Raw genomic sequence first — 21184 nt, 5'->3', positions numbered from 1 at the left:
TGCATGTATACTGAGAGCTTTTTTTTACCGTAACAAATTCCTTGTATGTCTAATCACACTTGGCCAAATAAAGTATTCTATTCTATTCTATTCTATTCTATTCTATTCTATTCTATTCTATTCTATTCTATTCTATTCTATTCTATTCTATTCCAGAATAACATTTCTATTCTATTCTGTTCTGTTCTGTTCTGTTCTGTTCTGTTCTGTTCCGTTCCATTCCAGAATAACATTTCTATTCTATTCTATTCTGTTCTGTTCTGTTCTGTTCTGTTCTGTTCTGTTCCGTTCCGTTCCGTTCCATTCCAGAATAACATTTCTATTCTATTCTATTCTATTCTATTCTATTCTATTCTATTCTATTCTATTCTATTCTATTCTATTCTATTCTATTCTATTCTATTCTATTTTTCCATTCCATTCCATTCCATTCCATTCCATTCCATTCCATATTTATTATTCTATTCTATTCTATTCTATTCTATTCTATTCTATTCTATTCTATTCTATTCTATTCTATTTTTCCATTCCATTCCATTCCATTCCATTCCATTCCATTCCATTCCATATTTATTATTCTATTCTATTCTATTCTATTCTATTCTATTCTATTCTATTCTATTCTATTCTATTCTATTTTTCCATTCCATTCCATTCCATTCCATTCCATTCCATTCCATTCCATTCCATTCCATTCCATTCCATATTTATTATTCTATTCTATTCTATTCTATTCTATTCTATTCTATTCTATTCTATTCTATTCTATTCTATTCTATTCTATTCTATTCTATTCTATTCCATTCCATTCCATTCCATTCCATTCCAGAATAACATTTCTATTCTATTCTATTCTATTCTATTCTATTCTGTTCTGTTCTGTTCTGTTCTGTTCTGTTCTGTTCTGTTCTATTCCGTTCTATTCCATTCCATTCCATTCCATTCCATTCCATTCCATTCCATTCTATATACTCTACACTCTACCCTACTCTACTCTAATTATCCTACCCTACCCTACCCTACCCTACCCTACCCAATCCTACCCTACCCTACCCTACCCCATCCCATCCCATCCCATCCCATCCCATCCCATCCCATCTTATCCTATCCTATCCTATCCTATCCTATCCTATCCTATCCTATCCTAACCTATATTCTCCTCATGTCTTTAATAATAAACAATAAGCAATTGAATCCCATGGTTACTTTATAAGAGATCAATGCACTGAAGTCTTCTTCAGTGGTTTTAAATGTAGCCTTGGGTGGAAATTTAGATTCTGCTTTTCTTTGTCTTAATTGCAAGCTTCACCACCGCCATCTTGCCCTCACAGTATCCTGCTCAGAATCATGCAGGCTAAGCTGGTGAAAGCCACCATCGCCATCTGGGCATGGATGGTTGGGGAGGCGGAGGTGTCATCCATGTTGCAGAGATCGGTGGAACAGCAGGAGATGTTCCTTTTGGCAATGGCTATGTCCTTGTTGTACGTGGTGCATGATGAAGCGCATTGCTTAGAGATGACGTTGATAAACCCCAACAGACCTGGAAAGGAGATCGACATGGTTGTTAAGGAGGCCCAGAACGAACTCAGGCTACCCATCCCACCTTATGGGGTGAGGCAGGGTGCCAGGCATTCTGGAGGATGGGCAGTAACTCCCTAGCAGGTAGAAAGTGGGGCAGGATTTGTAAATCCAGAAGAAGAAGAGGTTTGAGACCTTCAGACTTTTATCCTACAGGTTTCTCCTGCCAATAGGAGAGAATATTTGTAGCTCAGCATTGAACTGTGGGCTCCTTGGTGCTTTCTGAGCTTGGTGGTTTTCTTGCAGATGTTTCATGACCCAACTAGGGAACATCATCAGTGCTATTAGGAAGTGGGGTTTGTGAAGAGGAGGAGGAGGAGGAGGAGGAGGAGGAGGAGGAGGAGGAGGAGGAGGAGGAGAACTATGGGGTCCTTGGTGCTCTCTAAGGTTCATGTTTTTCTTGCAGATGTTTCATGACCCAACTAGGGAACATCATCAGTGCTATTAGGAAGTGGGGTTTGTGAAGAGGAGGAGGAGGAGGAGGAGGAGGAGGAGGAGGAGGAGGAGGAGGAGGGGGAGGACTGTAGGGTTCTTGGTGCTTTCTGAGCTTGGTGGTTTTCTTGCAGATGTTTCATGACCCAACTAGGGAACATCATCAGTGCTATTAGGAAGTGGGGTTTGTGAAGAGGAGGAGGAGGAGGAGGAGGAGGAGGAGTGTCAGATGTAAATGCCTTATTCTCCAATGTGTAAATAATGTATATATGGAACATCAGAGGTTAACTTATTCTTTGGACTTTAATGTATTCATAACTTACCACTCCCATTCCTAGCTCCACCCCTTGTATATATAAGGAGCCACCCTCACCATTCTCGTTGCTTCTACCTTGAATATTCAGTGAATATAGAATGCCTATCATAATTAAAAAGAAATATATTTAAAGCTTTAACTTCTATTATCTTTATTGAGTCTGATCCTGAAAATATTGCAACAAGCTGGTAGCAGAGGATGGTTAATTGACTCAATAAGTAATTAAAAATGTCCAAGAAAGATAGGCCCAACACCAGGGCCTACAGCAAAGAAATAGAAACTGATCAAGAGATGATCAACGAATCCACCAATGCGATTTCGAGAGAATCCGAAGAATACACCACTGAAGAAGAAGAACTAATGAGTGAAAATAATGACCAGAAAGAAATCGAAATAGAAAATAACGAACTCAGGTCAGAGATATTAAAGATACTAAAAAGCCAAAAGAATGATGAAAGTCTCATCGCGGACCTCCAGGAGATGCTGAAGAACAGCGGAGCAGCGAGAGAGAAAAACGTCATTAAAGAAAAACCCAAAGATCAAAAAATCGTAAGTGAGATGACTACTGAGAAAATAGTTGTTAAAAAGAAAAGATGTGATCCCGCGCGAAATTTTGAATGGCAGCCATCTTGGTTTCAACGAACTTCAAAAGAGAATGGAGCAGAGCCAATCAAAACGCTCAGTTCAAAATTTCTGGCGCGAAAAACACTATCAGACGAAGAAAGTGAGAAAGAAGTCTCAAACTCTTCAGATGATCCAAAATCAGAAAGTGAAGACGATTTAACAAAATCTCAAGTAAAATCAGCAATGAAAACGCTTTTTGCTGCTTTTGGGCCAAGACTGAAAATTACCAAGACATCTACGAAGAAGCAAGAAATCAAACCGGCGACTCAAGACCTGCACGCTCCCATCCTGACTTCGAAAGCGACGACGCCCGAGCCCAGAGAGCCATGCCGATTTCGCCCTACACCACAGACAAAATCGAATACCAACGCACACAAAAAGAAGAAAAGAACCGTCACCACCACCAGAACCCCAAAAACCGAGCCAGAGACCGACTCATCTGAGGAGGAGCGGATCGAGAGAGCTGAAAGGGAGAGAACCTTCCACGACGCCACCAAAGAAGAAATGAACAGCGCGCATGTGCGAAACTACATAGACGACCCAGAAGGACTTGAACTGGCCAGAGAACCGCGCAGACTCATTGCAAGCATCCCAATGCCGTTCTGTAATTTCCTGCACTTGAGAGATCACGGACTGCCCCAGGTTGTAAGTAATGGACAGAATAATGTAGGTAACTTACCCAATGACTTCCCAAAACTTAGAATTGATGGCATTAATTTACAAGAGTGGTATCAACAGCTTCAGGTTATTTTCATGAAAGAAAATTTACTATTCTTTATAACTAGCCCTCCAAGAAGACCTTGGACTTTAAAAATAGATTGTTTACATCATAGAGCATTTTTCATAATAATATCTAGCGTGTCTCCTGCAATGTATCATAGCATCAAACCAAACCTAACTGTATCAGAAATAATTCAATGCATGTTTAATCTATTTCACAGCGATAGCGTAGCTACAACCACAAGAATGTCTAAGGATTTCTTTTCCTCTAGAGTAAAACCAGGGGTTTCTATAAGTGAGCATTTGATAAATCTAAACAAAATAAGAGCTGAGCTACAATTGAGGGGGGAAGTGATTTCAGATCAAACAATGAAAAGTGTTATTATCAATTCACTTGATCCATCATGGGATAGCTTTATGTCACACTTAGATACCATTAATTTGGGATATTTATCCATAGAAAGTCTATCTAACAAATTGATAGCAGAAGACAATTCAAGAAAAAACCGATCCAGTAACCAAACAGATCACAAACCTTTTAGGAAAGTAGTCTTTCAAGATAAACATAATGAGGCCTTTAGATGCTACAATTGTGGATCCAGGGAACATAGTAGAAGAGACTGCCCCAAAGTCTCAAGAGAGAGACATAGACCAGAATATAGGAGCAAATATAATTACAGACAATCTTCCACAGATAGACACAAATATAGAAGCCCACCAAATTACAAAGAAGGTAGAGGGGGTAGAGAAAATTCAAAAGAGAGGAAATCTGGGTCACTGAATGGGCTAAATAAACAAGACAGCACCAGAACACAGCAGGATGAGAATAACAATTGGCTTATTGATTCTGGTGCAACAAATCACACCACCAACAACAAAAGTATATTATCTTCATTTATAGAAGATAAGTTTGTGATAAAGGTAGCTAATCAAGAAAAGGTTCAAGTACTAGGCAAAGGAAATGTGACCTTGCCTGGTCTAGGGAAAATAGAGGGGGTATTATTAATCCCAGAAATACCTCACAACATACTAAGTGCCATAAAATTAAGCAGAGAATCTGATATCAATATAGTTTTCTCAAAGGGGAAAGCAACTATAGAAAAGAACAAAACAAATGTAGGTACTATAATGATAAAAGGAGGTCTACCCTATCTGATAACTAAAGAAAGATGTTTACATAACATTGATTCAAATATGGAAGATTATATTGAAGCAGATGATGAAAATGTCAGTAACAGTGACAATGATGAGTGTAGAATAACTCATGATCACAAAAACACATACAAGGAAAAGAAACCAAAAATAGGTAAACCAATTCATGATGAGTGTGCTCACATCTTACACAGGAAGTTAGGACATGCAAGCTTTCCTGTAGTACAAAAAATGACTGAACACGCAGAAGGTGTCAAAATAAAAAATTGTGAAAATTATTTGGAATGCTCAGTATGTAAGTCCACCAAACTAAAAACCAGTCCCAGACCAAAAAAATCTAACAGATCAACTAACAATATTTTTGATTTGGTACATATGGACTTAGTTGGTCCATTAAGTCCCTCAATTACCTATAGAAAACGTTACTTCCTAACAATAGTGGATGACTACAGCCGATATGGTTTTGTTTACACATTAAAGCACAAGGATGAAACATTTCAGAAATTTAAGGAATTCTACAAACGTATAGAAACACAACATAATATCAGAATAAAGCAAATTATGACAGATAGGGGATGTGAGTTCATGTCTAAAGAATTCTCCCAATGGTTAAAGGATAGAGGAATGTTACATTTCACGTCCAATCCTTTTTCTGCATTTCAAAATGGAGTTGCAGAGAGGAAAAATTCCACACTACAAACCATGATTAGGTGCACATTAGAGGATGCTGGTTTAGGCAAACAATTTTGGTCAGAGGCATTACATTATTCGAATTACACTCAAAATAGAACCTGGTCCAGTATTGTGAATAAGACACCATATGAGGTGATGTACAATAGAAAACCCAAATTATCACACATGCACATATTTGGAGTCACTGCAGACGTACACATACCTAAACAATTGAGGAGAAAGGGAGAAAACGTATCCAGGAGATTAAGATTCATGGGATACGAAACTGGAACCAAAGGGTACAGATTTATTGATAGTAATAACAAATTTATAGTATCCAGAACAGCTGTGTTCCATGAACAGGCCAATTGGTCAAAATTGCACCTTAATGAAATATTTCCTAATAAATGTAAAGATACGATATCTTGCGAGGAAGGAACAACAGAAAATCAAAATATTAACAAAAGTAAGAACAAAACCAAAACTTGGACTAATAGTCAGCATAAAATAAAGACAGACACATTAACAAAAAAGGAAGCTAGATATTTGCATGATAACCATAGCAAGCCTGAAAGAACTATTAGAAACAATAGAAACCAAATACCAAATAAATACAAAGATTACATAATGCATATGAATGGAGAACAAATAACACCTAATACATATGAAGAAGTATTGAAACTTCCACATGAAGAAAGAGAAAAATGGGAACTAGCTATGGAAAAAGAGATGGAAAGTTTACAAGGATTAAATGTATTCACACCTGCGATCGCACCTAAGGATAAAACAATTATAGGTACCAGGTGGATTTATAAAATTAAGAACTTAGAAGGAGGCAATACCTTATACAAGGCTAGACTAGTTGCACAAGGCTATGCACAAAAATATCCAGAAGACTATACTGATACATATTCACCCACAGTGAGAACAGAGAGTGTCAAAACAGCCCTTGTAGTAGCATCTGCACTCAATCTGGACGTATTCCAATATGACATACAGACCGCATACTTACATGCAAAATTAGATAAGGAAATATATGTAAGAGCACCACACAGTCAATACACTAATAAGAACGAAATTTGGTTATTAAATAAGAGTCTGTACGGATTAAAACAATCCGGCAAAAGATGGTACGATTGCTTGGTAAAAGTACTTAAGACCATGGATTTCAACGCCACCACTGCTGATAACTGTTTCTTTGTAAAAAAGAGTAATGATCATATTGAATTTGTATTAATTTACGTGGACGATATTTTATACATTGGAAAGCATAAAGAGAGCAGGGAAATCTTTGTAAATAAGTTAAATGAACACTTCTCACTGAAATCTCTGGGTAAAGTGAATAAATACCTTGGTGTGCAAATTAACAAAACTAAAAGGGGATTCAAACTTACACAGAAAGATAAAATCATCGAACTCCTAAACAAATGTAACTTAAATAATGCTAAAACCTGTGACACCCCTATGCAAACTGATTTTCTTAGAAACACTGATGAATCTTCCCCTGAGTTTAAAGACAACACATTTTACAGATCAGTTATAGGTTCACTTCTTTATATATCTAATTGGACTAGGCCAGATATTGCATTACCTCTCAATCTATTGTCAAGATATGTTAGTAAACCAACCTTGTATCATTGGGAAGCTGTCAAAAGAATTCTAAGATATCTGAAGGGTACATTAGATTTTTGTTTAATGTTGGAACCCAATAATGACAGAGAACCAAAAATTACTTGTTATGCTGATGCAGATTGGGCTGGTGATACATCATGCAGAAAGAGTACTTCTGGTTATGTTTTTCTATTGAATGATTGTCCAGTTTACTGGTATACTGGTAAACAAGAACTAGTAGCCACTTCTACTACAGAAGCGGAATATGTTTGTTTGTCCAAAGCTGCAAATAACCTTGTATGGTTCAATGATCTGATCACTGATGTTTGGAAGAAACCCACCTTACCATTTATTATGCATGAAGACAATAAAGCGGCCATTGAAATATCCAGATCCGATGCAATTGGACAAAGGTCCAGGCATATTGATATAAAGTTTAAGCATGTGAGACAACTGTCTCAAGACGGATTCATTAAAGCAATACATTGCGATACTTCTGAACAATTAGCTGACATATTAACAAAACCCTTACCTTCTAAACAACACAAATATTTAACTTCTAAATTATATGTATTATATTGTCCTGAATCAGAATGTAATTGGTGTTGTGTAACGAACCGGCATTTAGAGGGGGATTTGTCAGATGTAAATGCCTTATTCTCCAATGTGTAAATAATGTATATATGGAACATCAGAGGTTAACTTATTCTTTGGACTTTAATGTATTCATAACTTACCACTCCCATTCCTAGCTCCACCCCTTGTATATATAAGGAGCCACCCTCACCATTCTCGTTGCTTCTACCTTGAATATTCAGTGAATATAGAATGCCTATCATAATTAAAAAGAAATATATTTAAAGCTTTAACTTCTATTATCTTTATTGAGTCTGATCCTGAAAATATTGCAACAAGGAGGAGGAGGAGGAGGAGGAGGAGGAGGGGAACTATGGGGTCCTTGGTGCTCTCTAAGGTTCATGTTTTTCTTGAAAATGTTTTATGACCCAACTAGGGAACATCACCACTAGCAACAGCTTCTAGCACTGATGATGTTACATGGTTAGCCTAGATAGCTCTGCAGACAAGGCACTGTAATTTAACACCAGCTGTCTGCAATTAAAGTAAGTTCGAATCTCACCAGGCTCAAGGTTGACTCAGCCTTCCATCCTTTCTAAGGTAGGTAAATTGAGGACCCAGTTTGTGGGGGCAATAAGCTGACTTTGTATAAATATACAAAAGGATGAAGGCTATTGCTTAACGCATTGTAAGCTGCCCTGAGTCTCCGGAGAAGGGCGGCATATAAATCAAATAAAAAAAAATGGTTGGGCAATGAAAGGTGTGTAAGAAAACTGAAAGAAAGAAAGAAAGAAAGAAAGAAAGAGTGAATGAGAGAGAAATACAAGAAAGAGAGAATGAGAGAGAGAAAGAGAATGAGAAAGAGTAAGAAAGAGAGAAAGAATGAGCGAGAGAAAGAGAATGAGAAAGAGTGAAAGAAAGAATGAGAGAGTGAGAAAGAGAAAAAGAATGAGAGAAAGAGGATGAGAAAGAGAAAGAATGAGAAAGAGTAAGAAAGAGAGAGAAAGAGAATGAGAAAGAGTAAGAAAGAAAGAATGAATGAGAGAAAGAATGAGAAAGAGTGAAAGCGTGAGTGAGAGAGAGAGACAATGAGAGAGAGAAAGAATGAGAAAGAGTGAGAAAGAGAGAAAGAGAATGAGAAAGAGAGAGAAAGAGAGAGGAAATGAGAATGAGAAAGGGAGTGAGAAAGAGAGAAAGAGAGAGAGAAAGAAAGAGAGACACTTTGCAGCTTGGCTTACTGATCACATCTGTTTTGCACGATTTTGCCTTTTCTTTGCAGAATACGGCTTTTTTGCAGCTGTCGGTTTTGAATTGGACGCGGCAGGTGTAACACCAGAGCGAGCCACCTGCCAGGGCAGAGAGAGAGAGAGAGGAAGATTTTATTGGAAGGAGAAACAGGGAAGCCAACATCCCTGGCTAAGAAAGGAGGGAGGGGCCTGCCCTCTGCCAATTAGCAGCCATTTTATTGTTATCAAACAGGAAGCAACATCGGGGATTTCCGTACCACATCATCCACACAACCACAATTTATTTCTGCTGGCGTTTCTTGCTATAAAAACAAGAAACGTGATGTCTTCCTTTTGTTTTAGCCCACGAACATCCCTCAACGTACGACTGACCGCCTTGGGATCATTCCAAGTCATGAATTATGACCCTGATTCGAAGTTCCGACAGCTGGACTGTTCCTCTCACATGGCCACACAACCACATGTTGCGTACTCAACAGCTTATCCCACATTTAAGGCCGTTTATATTGCCCCGTGGTCCTGGGAGTGCGATTTACGACATTTTTGTTGGATAACTGGTGTTTAATTTCTCCTTTACAACCCAAAACAGCCCATAAGCCAGTGGTGGTATTAAGCCGGTTCAGACCGGTTTGGGCGAGCTGGTAATGGCTACCTGGTGCTATGCCATCCTATTTAGCCAGGTTTTTAAGCTGTGCACATGCATACAAGCCATGCGTGCGAGCAACGTAAATATATGGAAGGCCACAAGCATGCACAGAAGGCGTGGGCACGCTCACATTTTCGGTGCGCTGCGAACCGGTGGTAAAGTTATGGGAAACCCACCTCTGCCGTAAGTGAACGATGGGCTCCCTTAACAACCATAAAATGGGACAAAGCTCACCGAAGAATGGTTTCGCTTAGCCACAGAAATTTTGGGCTCTATTCAGGTCCCAGGTCAAGGACTTTATTTGGGTTTTTGGCAAGAGGGGGGCTTAAAGCCACAGAGTTTGGAAGAGGCGTAGAGGTCATTTAGCTGACCCCCCCTGCTCAATGAGGGGAGTCTACTAGATCGAAGTCCCCCAACCTCTCTGGCTTTGTGGACTGGCGGGAATGGGGGGGGGAAGAGGCGATGGTTTTGTGGGAAGCCACCCCCTCCTCCTAGAAGAATGAAATATTTTGAGGAATATTAAAAAGGGCAGATTATTATATTTCCCCAAAGGGAGGAATGGAGAAACATGTTTTTCCAGACAGAAAGAAGGCCCTGCCTTTCTTAATAGCCCTCAGCAGATGTCAGCACTTAAAAGATAAAGAGTTTATTGAAAGAAGCTAAGTATCTAGGTAGCTCTATTCATAAGCAAATAGCCCTCACTCTTCATTGCATCATCTCACAGCAGCCCAAACTTCAACCAAGCTTAGCTCAGACAAACATGACCCCTACATTGCCCCATGGGAATCTGACAACAGCCAATAGAATAAGTATCTAGGTAGCTCTATTCATAAGCAAATAGGCCTCACTCAAGTTCTAAATCAGGACAAAGCCATTAAGCCATAATAGGAACTGCCCAACACAAGCCTCTTCATTGCATCATCTCACAGCAGCCCAAACTTCAACCAAACTTAGCTCAGACAAACATGACCCCTACATTGCCCCATGGGAATCTGACAACAGCCAATAGATATACATTTTCTTGCACAGGAACAGGAAGCTCAAGTGCAAAGACCAAGAGAAGGTATAACCCTCCCCTCCACTCTCAACTCCATGTGGTCAGCTGCCCAGAACCACAAACCCATGTCATTCTACTTCATCATTAAACCATCTTTCCAATCAGCCTCCATGTTTCCAGTGCCTTTCTCCCAGCTTGGAACTGAACCAGATGGATATTGCTTCCCACAATTCCGTGGGAGTGGTGGGCGCATGCACCCACCACTCGCACAAATGGAGCACGCGTGTGCTCGCCCGCTGTTCACACAAGGGAGGATATGCGTGTGCTTGCCTGCCATTTCTATGGCCCGGTTTTGAACGGTTTAAGGCTTGGTAGTGGACCACGGTCCATGGAGTTGTGTATTCCTGTACTAAATTATCTCTGACAAACAGCCACCCCAACTTTTAATTTTTATCAAAAGAGAGAGTGCGTGAGAAAAGAAATGGCATGGCATGGCAAGATCACATTGGCTGGGGAAACAACCGACACTCTCTGAAAGTGCTTTTTTAAGCTCTACATGCAGGGTAGTCCTTGACTTATGACTGCAATTGAGCCCGATGTTTCCGTTGCTGAATGAGACATATGTTAAGTGAGTTTTGCCCTGTTTTACGAAAGGGGTATCACAGGACCCCGGGATACGGTGACCATCATAAATAGGAGTTGGTTGCCAAGAGTCTGACCACGGGGAGGCTGCAACGGTTACAACTGTGAGACATGGCCGGGAGTCGCTTTTTTGGTGCTGTCGTAACTTTCAACGGTCACTAAAGGAATGGTTGTAAGGATGATTTGTTTAGGGCCGTGCAGGGCTGCCAAAAGGCAGGAGTGGCTACTCAGGAGGAGGAGGTCTCCTCGAGAGTAAGGTTTGAGGATAATTGGCCACCCCCTTAGCCTATTTAAGTCATATGCATTAGTAAGTTTCTTGCTGGAAACAACTTGTAATTATCATCAGAGCATTTTTGGAAAAGTCTTATCGTATCTTGTTTTCTGGGCTGGTTGCCAACCTTTGCCGGACTTTGGTTTATTCTTGCTACTTAATAAATTTGATAAGGACCATTGGTGTGTGTCAATATCCTCGGGAATCCGGAGCTGGGGCAGAACAAGTGGTGAATTGCTCTCGGTTCGGTCCGGTTCTTGCGAACCAGTAGTAAAAGTGGCAGGAGGCTCCGCCCACCCGCCCAGACATCATCATGGATGATCTGCACATGCACATAAGCTTCTGAGTATACGCAGAAGCGCATATGTGTGTGAGCAAAGTGAGCACCCAGTCACGCTCCCATTGTGAACCGGTAGTAGAGGTAAGTAGAATCCACCCAGGCCCACCGGAAGTCGGGAAACAGGCTGTTTCCGGCCTCTGAAGGGCCTCTGGAGGGGTGGGGGAGGCCCATTTTTTGCTCTATCCAGGCTCCAGAGGCTTTCTAGGAGGTGGGGCGCATTGCATTATGGGTGTGGGCACACACACGTGCGATCCCCCGAAACTCCCCCCGTTTTTGGCATGCAATGGCAAAAAGGTTAGCCAATTGGCGGAACTTGATTGCCAGAGGGTGGCAAAAATACAAGAATTAAAAAAGCCCCCTAATTATTGCTGAAAACAAATCTTCAACAGCAGAGTAAAATGCGATCGAGGAAGATAAGTGTCCATCTCTTAATGGTCACTTCAGGCTACTGTGGGTAAGGCTCCCCAGTCCTGCCTTCACCTCCGAGGCATTTTATCTGGGTCTGCTTGGCAGGAAAAACAGGATTCCTGGCTTTTGCAGAGGTGCATCTGTGGGCATCATCCCTGAGTAATAATTCTCACAGAGTAATTTCTCACAGAGTGATTTCTCAGGTTTTGCAGGCGAAGAGCAGGCCCAGCCTGGGGGGGTGGAGTTAAGTGAGTCACCAGCCCAGAGGCATTATGTTCCCACAAATGGTTTAAACCCAACCCTTCTTGAATCCCTTTGACTGATAGTTAACTGGAGTCTTGAGTATAGAGAGGCCTGAGGAATAAATCAGTTTAACTGGAATTGAATGTCTGGTCCTGAGACGGCCGGTTGTTCCTCAGACGGCCGGCTGTGAGTCCCTCCTCGTGAAGTGGGGTCGTGGGGTTCAGAGGGGTTTGCTGATCACGTACCTGGCTCCCTGCCATGTGGCAGCAGCCCTGCCCGAGCTACTCAACGTTATCGCCGCGGTGGCGATTGATACCCCCAGACTAATGGTCATGGGGGATTTCAACCTGCTGTCCGTGGGTGAGATGTCTGAGGTGGCTCGGGAGTTCATGGCTTCCATGACGGCTATGGATCTGACCCAACTAATTCATGGCCCTACGCACATGGGGGGAAACACACTGGACCTGATTTTTGTCTCTGGACAGTGGCTGAGTGATCTCGAGATAGGGGACATAGTCATCGAGCCCTTGTCATGGTCAGATCACTCTCTCCTTCGCCTTGACCTTCGAACCGCTGCACCCCGCCGCAGGGAGGCAGAACCGATGAGATGGTACCGCCCCAGGCGCCTGATGGAACCTGATAGGTTCCAGACGGAGCTTGGGCCAATTCCTGAGGTTCTGGCTCACGCCTCGACTGGAGACCTAGTGGCCGCCTGGGATAGGGCAGCCGCTGGAGCTCTGGACCGAGTCGTGCCTTTGTGACCTCTGACCCGGCGTCGATCTCACCTGGCTCCTTGGTTTACTGAGGAGCTGAGGGAGATGAAGTGCCGGAAAAGATGCCTAGAGAGTAGTTGGAGGGCCAGTCATACTGAATCTGACCGGACACTGGTAAGATCTCATATTAAGAATTACCTAGTGGCAATAAAAGCAGCAAAATGCACTTATCTTGCTGCTCTTATTGCGTCATCAGATAACCGCCCGGCCGCCCTGTTTAGGGTGACCCGCTCCCTGCTCCACCAGGAAGCGAGGGAGGACCCCTTGGAGGGAAGAGCCGAGGATTTTGTTCAGTATCTGTATGACAAAATCACTCAGATTCGGGAAGATCTGGACTCTGACTGTGTAGATCCAGCGGGGATGACGGGGGCAGGTCCTGAGAATGTTATCTGGGATGAGTTTGATTCTGTGACCCCTGAGGACGTGGACAGGATTCTGGGTAGACTGAATGCGACCACATGTTTGTTGGACCCGTGCCCCTCCTGGTTAGTGCTGGCTTCCCGGGAGGTGACGCGAGGCTGGCTCCAGGGGATTATAAATGCTTCATTGGGTGAGGGTGTCTTTCCCGCCGCCTTGAAAGAGGCGGTGGTGAGACCTCTCCTCAAGAAGCCTTCCCTGGACCCGGCAACATTGACTAACTATCGTCCAGTCTCCAACCTTCGCTTTGTGGCGAAGGTTGTTGAGAGTGTGGTTGCACAACAGCTTCCCCAGTACCTGGATGAAACGACGTATCTAGATCCGTTCCAGTCGGGTTTCAGGCCCGGGTACAGCACGGAAACGGCATTGGTCGCGTTGGTGGATGATCTCTGGAGGGCTCGGGACAGAGGTTGTTCCTCTGTCCTGGTCCTATTAGATCTCTCAGCGGCTTTTGATACCATCGACCATGGTATCATGCTGCACCGGTTGGAAGAGTTGGGGGTGGGAGGCACCGTATTACGGTGGTTCTCCTCCTTTCTCTCCGACCGGTCGCAGTCTGTGTTGGCAGGGGGGCAGAGGTCGACCCCGAGGCCCCTTATATGTGGGGTGCCACAAGGATCGGTCCTCTCGCCCCTTCTGTTCAACATTTATGTGAAGCCGCTGGGTGAGATCATCCGTGGTTTCGGGGTGGAGTACCATCAGTACGCTGATGACACCCAGCTGTACATCTCCACCCCAGACCACCCCAACGATGCCCTTGAAGTGATGTCCCGGTGCCTGGAGGCCGTACGGATCTGGATGGGGAGGAACAGGCTCAGGCTCAACCCATCCAAGACCAAGTGGCTGTGGTTTCCGACATCCCGATGTAGTCAGCTGGTGCCATCGCTGACTATTGGGGGCGAAGCATTAGTCCCCACGGAGAGGGTTCGCAACTTGGGTGTCCTCCTGGATTCACGGCTGTCTTTAGAAGAGCACTTGACGGCCGTGACTGGGAGGATTTTTCATCAGGTCCGCCTGATTCGCCAGTTGCGTCCCTTTCTGGATCGGGACTCGTTACGCACGGTCACTCATGCCCTCGTCACCTCTCGTCTGGACTATTGTAACGCTCTCTACATGGGGCTCCCCTTGAGGAGCACTCGGAGGCTCCAACTGGCGCAGAGTGCGGCCGCGCGGGTGGTGACGGGAGCAACGTGGCGCTCCCATGTAACGCCTCTCCTGCGCGAGCTGCACTGGCTCCCGGTGGTCTTCCGAGTGCACTTCAAGGTTTTGGTTATCACCTTCAAAGCGCTCCATGGCTTAGGACCTGGTTATTTACGGGACCGCCTGCTGCCACCAATAGCCTCCCACCGACCAGTACGCTCCTATAGAGAGGGGCTCCTCCGGGTGCCGTCGGCCAAACAATGTCGACTGGCGGCCCCCAGGGGGAGAGCCTTCTCTGTGGGGGCACCTACGATCTGGAACGAGCTCCCCCCGGAGATACGGAGGATTACGGATCTGTGTACCTTCCGTCGCGCGCTTAAGACGTTTTTATTCCATCAAGCTGGCCTGACCTAAACTTTTCCTCTTTTAAATGGAATTTTAAATTTGGTTTTAATTTATTGGGGTTTTAAAATGCCCCAGCCAAATTTATTTAATTAGTTTTATCTCTATTTTAAATTTTGTATCTACATGTTTTATTTTATGGCTGTTCACCGCCCTGAGTCCTTCGGGAGTAGGGCGGTATACAAATTTAATAAAAATGAAAAAATTGAAATGAAAATGATTGTTTGATCAGGACCAGGCTCCTAAGAAACACAGGTTGAGTGTTCCCTAGATAGAGCACTGATGTTTCCTTTCCTTTCCTTTCCTTTCCTCTTCCCCTCCCTTCCCCTCCCCTCCCCTTCCTTTCCTTTCCTTTCCTTTCCTTTCCTTTCCTTTCCTTTCCTTTCCTTTCCTTTCCTTTCCTTTCCTTTCCTTTCCTTTCCTTTCCTTTCCTTTCCTTTCCTTTCCTTTCCTTTCCTCTCCTCTTCCCCTCCCTTCCCCTCCTTTCCTTTCCTTTCCTTTCCTTCCCTTTCCTTTCCCTTTTCCCTTCCCTTTCCTTTCCTCTTCCCCTCCCTTCCCCCTTCCCTTCCCCTTCCCTTCCCTTCCTTTCCTTTCCTTTCCTTTCCTTTCCTTTCCTTTCCTTTCCTTTCTTTCCTTTCCTTTCCTTTCCTTTCCTTTCCTTTCCTTTCCTTTCCTTTCCTTTCCTTTCCTTTCCTTTCCTTTCCTTTCCTTCCCCTTTCCTTTCCTCTTCCCCTCCCCTCCCTTCCTCTTCCCTTCCCTTCCCTTCCCTTCCATTCCTTTCCTTTCCCCTTCCCCTTCCCTTCCCTTTCCTGTTTCCTTTCTTTCTTTTCCTTTTCCTTTCTCCTTTCCTTCCTCTCCTTTCCTTTCCCCTTTCTTTCTTTTCCTTTTTCTCCTTTCCTTCCTCTGTTTCCTTTCTTTCTTTCTTTTCTTTCTCCTTTCCTTTCCTTCCTGTTTCCTTTCTTTCTTTTTTCTTTCTCCTTCCCTTCCCTTCCTCTGTTTCCTTTCTTTTCCCTTCTTTTCCCTTCCCTTCCCTTCCCTTCCCTTCCTTTCCTTTCCTTTCCTTTCCTTTCCTTTCCTTTCCTTTCCTTTCCTTTCCTTTCCTTTCCTTTCCTTTCTTCTCCTCTCCTCTCCTCTCCATTTCACTTTGTTTCATTTCATTTCCCCTTCCTTCCTTCCTTCCTTCCTTCCTTCCTTCCTTCCTTCCTTCCTTCCTTCCTTCCTTCCTCTTCCTTACCCCTCCCCTCCGCTCCTCCCCGTCCCAAATGAGCCCAAGGCACACAGGAGGAACAAGAAGGAGGGATCTGGTGAAATTAAATTTCCTAGGAAAAGCATTGTTGAAATGTAAGACAGATCAATTATTAGAAGACTCACTTGGCTGTATAAGGAGGACACCAGTCAACAGGAGGATCAGAATGGCTCTCATTATTGGTGGCTGAATCTGTTCTGCAGAGGATGGGACATCATCTCTCCACCTTGCTTGACCGGCTCTGAAAAGTAACTGGTCAACCACATTGGAAGATCTACCTAGATTTCAGAGGGCTTCTTCCCATCACTCCCTAGGATTTCTGAGACACCACTGTTCTTCCTTTTCTAGAATATTTACTGATATTTACTGATGCTTGATTGACCTTGTCTGAAATCTCAGAGCTTTTAGGCAAGGTGTAATCTAGCAGAACTAAGGAACTAAAGGACGGACTTCTCCCACCTCAAACAGGATGGGTGGAATTTCTCCAGCTGGTCTCTCAAGATGACAAATTCCCTTTCTCTGTCAAACCCACTCTGTCATCTTCACGTTAACTTGGTCCATTAATCTCAACTCGCGCAGCTCAACTCATGCCTCTCTGAATTCAATAAATGTTACGATGAGGTTGGAGAAGACCTGAGGGCATCTATGACTGGAAACATTTTTTTCCCCCAAACCAATTTTACCTCAGAAATCTCAACAAAGGAAAAGCCTGTTATTGCGGTTCTGTCAGGAAATAACTCACAAATCAAAAAGTCAGGAACACTTAGTCCCAGGTTTCAGACTCTTAGGTGGGGCTTCTACTCAAGGATTAGCAGAAGTGGAGAATTTTGATGGCCTTCTAGATTTTGTTGATGGACAGCTTCTAGCAGATCTAGCTAGTTTTTTCCTCCTAGCCAGAGGAAAAAATGCTAGGTTAGGTGACTCAACAACTGGTTCCCCATCCTTGATCTTAAGCAAGATGCTGACCTCCGATGGTGGGATCCATCAGCAAAAGTAGCAAGTTCTTCAAAGCTTTGATAGAGGGTCTTCCATCTGAAGAAATGCATAACTCATTTCAAAGCTTTCCATATTTATTGTGATACAACAACACTGGAATCCTGATATAAGTATTCCAGGCAAATTGTCTACAGATGGGATGGGATCCAAACATCCTAAGATATTCTCAGCCATTTCACTCACTGGGACCCAGAACAGAAATAAGGAAGTTCTAATAGAAGCTGTGGGGTACTGCTGGATGCTCTCTGATCTCTAGATCCATTAACTGGAAAGACAAGGAACTCTACCCAGGACTACGAGATGGAAATCCATAAATAAACCATGGACAATTCTGAAAAACTTACTGAACATTCATTGGATGTTTGGAGAGACTTGTAGGGGAAGACTTCTTGAACTTTGACCCCCATCAGCTTTCTGACATCAAGGCTGGATGAAGCATCACAAAAGCTACTTCTTGAATCATCCACTTTCTGGACATATGTAGGAAAGAGTTGATGGCAAACCAGAGAGACCTGCCCATCAGAGGTGGTATTCAGCCGGTTTGGACCAGTTCTGGCAAACCGGTAGCAGAAATTTTGAGTAGTTTGAAGAACTGGCAAATACCACTTCTGGTTGGCCCCAGCCCTGCCCCTTCCAGGAGACCCCATGCACCCCGTTTTGGCTCCCAGAGGGCTGCAAGGAGGCCTAGCCTGTAAGGCTGGGGCACCCAATTGATCTATTCGCTGCCTCCCAGCCTCCCAGCTGATCGGTGTGGTCTTCTTTTGTTGCCCTGCACAGGAGAACAGAACTGGAAAGCAGGTTAGTGGGTTGGGGAGGGAATGGGGATTTTGTAGTATCCTTCCCCCAGGATTGGGGAGGGAATGGGGATTTTGCAGTATCCTTCCCCCAGGAGTGGGGAGGGAATGGGGATTTTGCAGTATCCTTCCCCTGGAGTGGGGATTTTGCAGTATCCTTTCCCCAGGAATGGGGAGGGAATGGAGATTTTGCAGTATCCTTCCCCCGGGAGTGGGAAGGAAATGGGGATTTTGCAGTATCCTTCCCCCAGGAGTGGGGAGGGAATGGGGATTTTGCAGTATCCTTCCCATGCCACGCCCACCAAACCACACCATGCCAACCAAGCCCCGCCCACAGAACTGGTAATAAAAATAATTGAATTTCACCACTGCTTTTGATCTTCCAAAGAACGATGCTCCCCCATTTAACTGCAGGGATGAACAAAAAAAACCCCCAATGTTTTAAGAGCCAGACCTGCAGTATTGATATGTATCCAAAAGGGGGCGCTGTTGCACTTCTGTTCACAACAGGGATTTTCCTTGGTCAACCCAACATATTAAGTCAAGGCTGCTGAACGCATCAAAAAGGCGTTTGGCATTTTTTTCCTTCTTTTTGTCATTTTGCTAATTAGCTCCCCCTTTTTCTCCTTGGTGGAAAAGAAAAGCAAGAGGGGATCGTAGGCAGCGCTCCTCAAAATGTCTCCTGTTTTTTGTTTTGTTTTTTTTCCCTTGGAGGAATTTGGGGATGAAGGTTCCTTGGGCTGTCGTGAGAATCAAGCCAAGACAGAATGCACAAGAGCACAAGGTTTCCCACTCTCTCTGTTTGCACAACGCACATTCATTAGAGGTCTAAAAAAACCATCTTCTACTTGTTTAGATATGCATACGTCTTTCGGTGTTTAATTTAATATTATGAAACTTCAACAAAATATTAATAAGAGACTATTTAGAATAGAATAGAATTAGAATATCTAGAATAGAGTAGAGTAGAGTAGAGTAGAGTAGAGTAGAGTAGAGTAGAATAGAATAGAATAGAATAGAATAGAATAGAATAGAATAGAATAGGAATAGGAATAGAGTGGAGTGGAGTGGAGTGGAGTGGAGTGGAGTGGAGTGGAGTGGAATGGAATGGAATGGGAATAGGAATAGGAATAGGAATAGGAATAGAATAGAATAGAATAGAATAGGAATAGAATAGGAATAGAGTAGAGTAGAGTAGAGTAGAGTAGAGTAGAGTAGAATAGAATAGAATAGAATAGAATAGAATAGAATAGAATAGGAGTAGAGTAGAGTAGAGTAGAGTAGAGTAGAATAGAGTAGGAATAGAATAGAATAGAATAGAATAGAATAGAGTAGGAATAGAATAGAATAGAATAGAATAGAATAGAATAGAATAGAATAGAATAGAATAGAATAGAATAGAAGGGAACCCTGTGGGTCATCTACTCCAACCCCCTGCCCAAACAGGGGACCCTACACCATTTCTGACAGATGGCAGTCCAGTCTCTTCTTGAAAGCCTCCAGTGATGAAGCTCCCACAACTTCTGAAGGCAACTTCTCTTCCATGGGTTGATTGTTCTCACTGTCAGAAAGTTCCTCCTCGTTTCTAGGTTGAATTTCTCCTTGATCAGTTTCCATCCATGATTCCTTGTCTGGCCTTCAGGTGCTTTGGAGAATAGCTTGACTCCCTCTTTTTTGTGGCAGCCCCTCAAATATTGGAAGACTGCTATCGTGTCTCCCCTGGTCCTTCTCTTCACTAGACCAGCCATGCCCAGTTCCTGTAACCTTTCACTGTATGTTTTAGTCTCCAGTCCCCTAATCATCCTGGTTGCTCTCCTCTGCACTTTTTCTAGAGTCTCAACATCTTTTTTCTAGTGTGGTGACCAAAAACTGGATGCAGTAGTCTAGGTGTGGCCTTACTAAGGCTTTATAGAGTGGTATTAGTACTTCCTTTGATCTATATTGTATCCCTCTGTTAATGCAGTTTAGGATTGCGTTGGCGTTTTTGGCTGCCACCGCACACTGTTAGCTTATATTTAATTGGTTGTCTACTAAGACTCACAGTTACTGCTATTAAGCCTGGTTTCACTCAGTCTATATGTGACCTTCTAACAAGCCCAGTCAATGGGGAATCCAGATTCATTTAACAACCATTTTACTAACATAGCAACTGCAGCAGTGATTTTTTTACTACCGGTTCTGTGGATGTGGCTTGGTGGGCGTGGCTTGGTGGGCATGGCAGAGGAAGGATACTGTAAAATCTCCATTCCCACCCCACTCCAGGGGAAGGTTACTGCAAAATCAGCTCGGGAGTCAGAGAACTACTCAAAACTTCCGCTACCGGTTCTCCAGAACTGGTCAGAACCTGCTGAATACCACCTCTGAACTGCAGTGATTCACTTTGCAGCTGTGTCAAGAAAGGTCGTAAAATGAGACAAAACTCACTTAGCCTTGTTTGGCAACAGAACAGAACTCGGGAGCTTCATCACTGGAAGCTTTCAAAAAGAGACTGTCAGAAATCGTGTAGGGTCTCCTGCTTGGGTGGGTGGGGTTGGACTAGATGACCTTCAAGGATCCCTTCCAACTCTGTTATTCTGTTGTTTAGAAGTTTTGGGCTCAATTGTGGTCGTAACTCAAGGACTACCTGTAATTTGAGTTCCTAAGCTCCTGAAAAGATAATTGGACGGAAAAGAGATGCCAAGCCCAAAAGTTATCCCATTGAAGGTGAAAAAGGAAACAGGTAGAAAATATACTGCTTCCCCTCCCCCCCCTGGGGTGAAATGCTCCCAGTTCGGACCGGATCGCCCGATCCGGTAGTGATGGCGGCAGGTGATTTGGAGAATCGGTAGCAAAAATCCCTGCGCCCCTCACCCCCCATGCCCAATCATCATAGGGTTTTTTTTTTACTTACTTTTAAAAGCATTTTTTCTACAACTTCTTCCGCTGAAAAAATGCTTTTAAA

General features: G+C 43.4%; 2 protein-coding genes across 5 annotated transcripts in view; one reads left to right on the top strand and one right to left on the bottom strand.

Moving 5' to 3' along the window:
- LOC148114985 (uncharacterized) overlaps positions 1-8174 on the top strand; it is a 451234-nt gene extending 443060 nt beyond the window's left edge. Inside the window, exons 2-3 of the mRNA XM_087888855.1 lie at positions 2234-3469; positions 8118-8174. Coding sequence (XP_087744981.1) covers positions 2555-3469; positions 8118-8174 — 972 coding nt within the window. The 5' untranslated portion in view covers positions 2234-2554. The remainder of the gene's footprint in view (positions 1-2233; positions 3470-8117) is intronic.
- PSCA (prostate stem cell antigen) lies at positions 1190-17866 on the bottom strand. 4 transcript variants are annotated; one of them, XM_087890957.1, is made up of 4 exons: positions 17794-17866; positions 16579-16694; positions 8920-9027; positions 1190-1540 (listed from the first exon to the last, which is right to left on the bottom strand). In XM_087890957.1, the coding sequence occupies exons 1-4, from the start codon at positions 17802-17804 to the stop codon at positions 1326-1328; spliced, it is 450 nt and encodes a 149-aa protein (XP_087747083.1). In that variant the 5' UTR covers positions 17805-17866; the 3' UTR covers positions 1190-1325. The 4 variants fall into 4 exon arrangements, with proteins under 4 accessions (XP_087747083.1, XP_087747082.1, XP_087747084.1 ...); XM_087890956.1 differs by having other exon boundaries at positions 17420-17798; XM_087890958.1 differs by having other exon boundaries at positions 17633-17798.
- Between the last annotated feature and the right edge of the window lie 3318 nt (positions 17867-21184).

Source organism: Pantherophis guttatus, chromosome 3, assembly GCF_059756535.1.
Source record: "Pantherophis guttatus breed Tessera chromosome 3, ASM5975653v1, whole genome shotgun sequence".
NCBI classification, from domain to species: domain Eukaryota; kingdom Metazoa; phylum Chordata; class Lepidosauria; order Squamata; family Colubridae; genus Pantherophis; species Pantherophis guttatus.
The sequence above is the reverse complement of the archived record's forward strand: the minus strand, read 5'-3'. Positions and strand labels throughout refer to the sequence as shown.